The sequence below is a fragment of the Mesoplodon mirus genome (assembly GCF_964341445.2).
Source record: "Mesoplodon mirus genome assembly, chromosome: 17".
NCBI lineage: Eukaryota > Metazoa > Chordata > Mammalia > Artiodactyla > Ziphiidae > Mesoplodon > Mesoplodon mirus.
In genome coordinates this window covers 77,241,202-77,247,894 of record NC_138993.1, presented here as the reverse complement: position 1 = coordinate 77,247,894, position 6,693 = coordinate 77,241,202, and the positions used below count along the sequence as shown (strand labels likewise).

The following is a 6,693-nucleotide window of genomic DNA, read 5'->3' as shown; positions in this document are numbered from 1 at the left end:
TGCACCCGAGTGGGCTAGGGGTGGACGCCCGGGACCCCACGCCCCTCCCGCGCCGAGCCCGCGGGGACGCGGCGGAGCGGAGGGGGGACGGGCCGCCCCCGGCACCTGCCGACCCCGACCCGGACTCCGGGGGAGCGTGCTGGGCCGGGCCGCGGGGGGGAGGCGGGCCGCGGCGAGAAGAGACAAAGGAAAGGCCGGGAGCGCAGGGCAGGAAAGCGGAGGAGACGGAGCGGGAGGGGAGGTAGAGGGGACGGGAAGGGACGGCTGGAGAGCTGCCGAGAGAGAAGTGAGCGGGAGGAGAGGCGGGGGCCGAACCGCGAACCCGGCAGGAGGAGGGCGACGGCGGGCAGGCGGGAGGCCCGCCCGCCCCCGCCCGGAGGGGACCGGGACCCGCACTCTGAGCGCAGGGCGCCGCCCGCCGCCGACGCTGCCGGGCTCCCGCGGGCGGGCGCGCAGCTGGGGAGGAAGGGCCGGGAAGGAGGGGGGCGGCGGGGAGGGGGAGGGGAGGGAGAGAGGGAGGGAAGGAGGGGAGGGGAGGGAGGAAGAGCTCCGCACCCCCAGCGGGGCCTCGCCGTCGGGCTGGGGGAGGCGGGCCGGGGGCCTGGAGTGGGGGGCGAGGGTGAGGGGTCGCAGGTTCCCTCCTCCAGGGCTCGGCCTCCGCGCGCGCGCCGTTCCCGCGCCGCCCCGACCCTGCGGGGCTGGGGGGCGGGGACCCGGGCCCACCTCCCTCGGCTCCTCGCTCTGGGGGGGCCCGCGCCCCCTCAACCCCTCCCCTCCCGGCCCGGCCTTTCAATCCCGCCAACTAGTCACGCTGGGAAAAGGGCTGCGTCAAGGCCAAGTCTGCTTTTCACTTGAAGTTTCCAAGGAATCAAACCTATTATTACGTTCTGCCGCCGACGTTTCTCGAGCCTCTGCCCCGCGGGCCGGGCTGCGGAAGCGGGGGAGGGGGCGCGGGCGAGCGGGGTCAGGGCCGCCCCGGAGCGCGCCTTCCCTGGGCCCGCAGCACGGGAGGGGCTTCTCGAATTAGCTGGAACTTTTCGGGGACCGAAATCTGCGTTGGCCGCTCTTTGTCGGGAAAATGAAACGCGCGAATACGCGTGTTGTTCTTCTCCCACATGCAGGATTTTAATAGACCTATCAGTCACCGCCGCCCGACGCGCATCTGCACATCAGGCGCGCTCTACGCGCTACCCGTTTTGAAATTAATTCACTTCTCCAGCTACCGGTGGGTTTCTTTGGCGGGGAGGAGAGGGTAGGGTCAAAGTCTTAACAACGACGAAAGGGGCCTGTGAGTTTAAAATAAAAAAAAGGGGCGGGGGGCGGAGGACAGAAACGAGCGAAAAATTCCTCCAGCAAACAAGCCGTGCTACCCTCAGCCTGGAGAGCCGGGCGGCGCAAAGGCCGGTTCCTGAACTCCCGCGGTCGTCCCGGCACGAAGTTGTGCAAACTTTGCACAAGGCCACCAAAGAGTGTCCGCGCTCGCCACACGGCTTTCATACAAAATTGGAATAAGCGATAGAAGTGCCGCCCTGGGATCTGGAAGTGGATGAGGCCATCACAGTATAATGATGGTCACATAACATTTCAGTTCGTGAATAGGGTGAGGGGTACCTTGGCAAGAACGGAATTCACAGTTGAGTGAGGCGTCTCAGGAGCCTTGTGGAATATTCTCACCGCGAATTTAAATCGAAGAAACAGTGCTGGAATGATAAGATCTCAATCCTGAAGGATGAATCCTAGCTAATTTCTACTCCCCCATCCCAGGTTGTTTTAAAATTGAATCATTAAAGAATTTATATTTGCTTTTCGTCACATTGTTCTAGTCAACAAAACAAAATTGCTGGATTTCAGGAGTTCCTCTTTTAAGATCTTCCTGGGTTTTTGACAAAGTGGCTTGGGCCACCTGGCATTGACTATTTCTGCTGACTCTGTATGAGACAGATAGGGGAAAATGCCACACTATAAGTCCACCTTCCAGGAAATCGACAGACAGCTCTGCCCAGAGCCCCCCGCATCCTGCTAAGCTTTTTATAGTCAGGAATATTTCAGGTGTTAACCCACATTACTAGAATTGTTATGCCAATAGTCGAGCATAGATACAAGTTTGGCTACACATATATTCGAGCACAACCCCACATCTGTCTGCCACCTTAGTAAGTGCAGGGAGATGCTGCAAAAGAGCCGGCCGGAGTCCACTGAACTCTGTATATTTCAGAGTAAATGAGGGCTGCACCTTAGGCTGCATGTGGAGTTCACAGAGCATCACAGAACTTCCTCTCCCAGAGGGGATTGTGTGTGGCATTTATTCCCAGACTATCTCACTATCTGAAGATGCTGTTCTGCTCAGCAGTCCCTATGTATCCAAACATATCAGATTGCTAAAGAAAAAAAAAGAGAGAGAGAGAGAGGGAAAAGAAAAAAGAGGGAGACTTTATTATCTTGTTAGAAAGAAGCAATTGACGTCGTTCTGGAAATTTCTGCAATCACCTTAAGCAATGAGTGGTTGAAGCAAAATTATCAAAGTGACTCCAAAAAATTACACATGTCAATTGTCAGGTGAGCATTTTACTTAAAGCTATTCTCCAGCACAGTTCTCATTAACCTGCTAGCGTAGGCCCATGTTTGGAAGTATAGTCTATGCTCATTCCAGGACCAAAAAAAAAAAAAGTTAAGAAAATGAGGGGTTGATGAAATCAACATATTTCCATCTGGCCTAAAAGTTTGTTCTTTTCAAAAATATTTCATCTTTATGCTGTGACTAATGTCAAAACGTATTTGCTACAGTATAACTTTTAAATGCAATATTTAATGCTGTCAGATTACTTGAAGACAAAGTTTTACAGAAAACTTTAAAATCCAGAAAAAACTGCAATGTACCAATAAACACCTAGAAAAAATATAATTAAAAAATTTAAAGCATCAAACAACCTCAGATCTCATTAGGAATAATAAACACCGCATTTTGCGTTCACATCGGTTAACAACTTGCATCCCAGTGTCACGGCGGGGCATGTGGGGCGGTCGGTTCTGCGTGTGTGAAAATCCAACATAATTATTTTGTCCCTTTCCAAGGAGACATATACCAGAGGGAGGGGCTGAGGACAGACGGAGGGGGCCTCGGTTGCAGTACATTTTGGTTTAGCGAGTGCGTCTCCTTGAGCCAAATTCAGAAAATTCCACTCGCAATCTTGTTAACTGCCCGGGAGTCGGGGGCCCCCGCGCCCCCGCCGTGGTCTCTGTCATCCATCCTTGGCCTGGTCCCGCCATTGGGGTCTTCTCTCCTCCCTCCTCCGCCCCAAACTGCACTCAGGTCCCGGGCCAGCTGCAAGAGGCAAAGCCCGAAACCAGGGATAGCAAAGCCCGCCGGCAGCGGCCGGCAGCGGCCGGCAGCTATAAACTACACACCCAACGGCCGGACTACAAAACTAAATTTCTTTTTTTGGGGGGGGCAATTATTTCTCGTTCCGTAATAATAATCTACCGATTTTAACTTCCCTCCGTTCCTCTGAATGCAGCTCCACGAAAACCGTACCCTCTCTCCCCTGGTGTTCCCTCAGTTTTAGTTCATGCTGATAATTTTTCTTTCTCCTTAGTCAGATTTAGTGATTGTGTTTTGAGCTCATAAAACATGACTCTAAATTTAGCACGTTTCAAATTTAGGGCGAAAAACCGGACTTTTCTCTCTCCAATTTATTGACTCAAAGCTCGATGCATTTTTAGGGTGGAGGTTCCTTTACCGTTTTGAGAAGAAAGGCTTTTCAGGAAACTATGTACATAATCTGAATCCTCCTCCCCACACCGCAACGCCTCCAATAAAAAGTTCACAACGCGTTTACATGAAATAATACAAAACAAAAAACCGGAAATGCTCAGATACAGAAAGTTTTACAAAACCCAGAATAACGCTGCCGTCTGAAAGGGGTGCGGGTGGGCATCTCTTGGTATAAATTAACCAACCAACCCCCCAAGGCGGTAACGACCACCAAAAGCGTGTATTTGGCTCTGGCTCACTACACCGATAACAAATGAGAACAGCTCCCCGCGTCGCCGGCACCCGACGCCGTCAGGAGGCGATGCGGCCGGAGGGCGGGCGCGCGGCCGGGATAGAAAAAAGCTGGCGTCGCCTCTTGCTTGGTTTGGTCTCTGTGTCCCCTCGAGCAAAGAAAACGCTTTCTGCCTCCGCGGGTGATAAATACTGTACAAAAAGTCTCAAGAAAACACCGAAGTTCAGTCTCAAACGCACAACGGTCCCGCCTAGCTGTCCCCAGGAGCTCCCGGTTAGGGGGCCCGGGTGTCACCTGGTGCTCGGCGCCAGTGTTTGCCTGTTTACGAGAAACGTGGAAACGTCTGTACAAAAGCCAGGCGGCGCGTCGCCGGCCGCAGGGCCCCCCGCGTCCCTAGATGTGCGTCAGGGGCACCGTGCCGTTGACGCCCGCGCCCGCGCCCTGGTAGTGCTGCGGCAGCGAGTGCAGCCGGCTCTGCGCCGCGGCTGCGGCCGCCGCCGCCGGGTCGCCGCCCTCGCCGGCCGGCAAGTACATGCTGATCATCTCGCGCAGGTCCCCGGGACACGGCGCCCGCGAGTGCGCCGGGGCCGGCGGGCTGCCGCTCGGCTCCGACTTGACGAGCGAGCCGAGCGCGCCCAGGGCGCCCGACGACGCGGCCGCCGCCGCCGCCGCTGCCGCCACGGCCGAGTTCTGGTGCGCGCCGCCCGCGGCGGCGGCGGCGGCGGCCGCGGCGCCGTAGGGGAGGCCGCCGTAGCCCGAAGGCGAGGCGCTCATGTAGCCCTGCGAGTTGGAGATGGGGCTGTACTGCAGGGCGCCCATGTCGTAGCGGTGCATGGGCTGCGGGTTGTGCGGGTGCGCGTGCGGGTGGTGCGGGTGCGGGTGCGCCGGGTGCGCGTGCGGGTGCGCGCCGCCCGCGCCCGGATGTTGCCCGTAGGCCAGCTGCGCCTCCTGCATCATGGCCGCGGCCGCCGCCGCCGCCGCCACCGAGCCGGGGTAGGCGCCGTTGGCCCAGCCGTTGACGTGCGCGTAGCCGCCGGCCGCCGCGCCACCCGGGCTCTCGAGGCGCTGGCCCACGGCCGCAGCGCCCACACCCACGCCCACGCCCATGGCCACGGCCGCGCCGCCGCCGCCCGCGCCTGCCGCCAGCAGCCCGCCGGCCAGCGAGTACTTGTCCTTCTTGAGCAGCGTCTTGGTCTTGCGGCGCGGCCGGTACTTGTAGTCCGGGTGCTCCTTCATGTGCAGCGCGCGCAGCCGCTTGGCCTCGTCGATGAAAGGCCGCTTCTCGGCTTCGGACATGACCTTCCACTCGGCGCCCAGGCGCTTGCTGATCTCCGAGTTGTGCATCTTGGGGTTCTCCTGGGCCATCTTGCGCCGCTGTCCGCGGGACCACACCATGAAGGCGTTCATGGGCCGCTTCACCCGGTCCTGGTTGGCCTTGGCTCCCGCGCCGCCGCCGCCGCCGCCACCGCCGCCGCCGCCGCCCGCCCCGGCCGGGCCCGACAGGTTCGTGGGGGCCTGGGCGCCGCCGGGCGAGTGCAGGTCGGTCTCCATCATCATGCTGTACATCGGGGCGGCTCGCGGGTTCACCGGCACCGCGAGGAGGAGGCCTGGAGCATAGACGGCCGGGGGGCGGGGAGGGGGACGGAGAGGGGCTCAGACGGAACGAGCCGTGGGTCGCGGGGAGAGGTCCTGGCAGAGAGAAGAATGGGGAGAGGTGGAGGCGACAGCAACAAAAAAGAGGCAAAAACACACGCACTTAGCGCCGGTCCGGCTCACAGGTGGAAAGTTTCTCTGCAGCACAAACCACTTGCCAAAGAGGCCGAGGGCCGGGATCGCCGTCGCCGCCGCAGCCGGGTCGCCCTCGGCGGAGCAGTGCAAACAGGTTCAGTCGCGGCCAAGTTGCAGCTCCACTTTCCGGGACGCGAGCGGTGCGCGGGGCCCGGCCCGGGGCTCGCCGCCGCCGCCTCCTCCTCGCCTGCCCGCCGCCGGAGCCTCCTTTCTCCTGCGCTCGGTTCTCGGCGGCCTCCAACTCCGGGGCTGCAACTTCTAGCAGCGCGGCGCGCCGCGTGCGCTGGGCATGTGCCGGTCCCAGGTGCCCGTGGGGAGCGAGGCGCCGAGGGGGGAGCGGGGGGGGCGGGGGGGCGCTCACGGTGCCTCCGGGGAGGGGGGCCGGGGGCAGCTGAGGGAGGGCAGGCGCGCAGAGAGGGCCAGAAAGCAGGGCGGCCGAGCCCGGGATGGGCTGCCCGCTGCCTGCCCGGGGCCGTGCGCTCGGAGCGGAGGCGCACGCGGGGCCGGCGGCGCGCGGGGCCCAGCAGCCATACGCCCGGCCCGGGCTGCCATTAAATGAGCGCGCCGCGGCCAATGGGAGCCGGCGGCGGCGGTGATTTGCATGGCGCGCTGGCGAGTGACGTGGGGAGGGAGTAGAGGCGCCGGGCGCGGGCGGCGGAGCGGGGAGGAGGGGGAGGGAGGAGGGGGAGCGGGGGCAGGAAGGAGGGGGGGAGGAGGCCCGGGAGGGGGGGTCACAGCCACGCTGCTTCCTGAGCGCGCGCGGCGGCGGCGGCGAACCCCGAGCTCACCCTCCTTGCCTCTCCCCGCCCGCGCGCTCCGAACGATTAACGATTGGGTTTAAAAGCGAAGACGAAGAAAGAATCCAGCGGGGCGGGGGGGTGGTGGCGGGGGAACGTAGCCC

General features: G+C 61.2%; 1 protein-coding gene across 1 annotated transcript; it reads right to left on the bottom strand.

Annotated features, from left to right (window-relative positions):
- Positions 1–4,397: 4,397 nt before the first annotated feature.
- Positions 4,398–5,570, bottom strand: SOX1 (SRY-box transcription factor 1; the record flags this gene model as incomplete). The annotated part of the gene is made up of 1 exon (XM_082602488.1): positions 4,398–5,570. The coding sequence occupies one exon, from the start codon at positions 5,568–5,570 to the stop codon at positions 4,398–4,400; it is 1,173 nt and encodes a 390-aa protein (XP_082458614.1).
- Between the last annotated feature and the right edge of the window lie 1,123 nt (positions 5,571–6,693).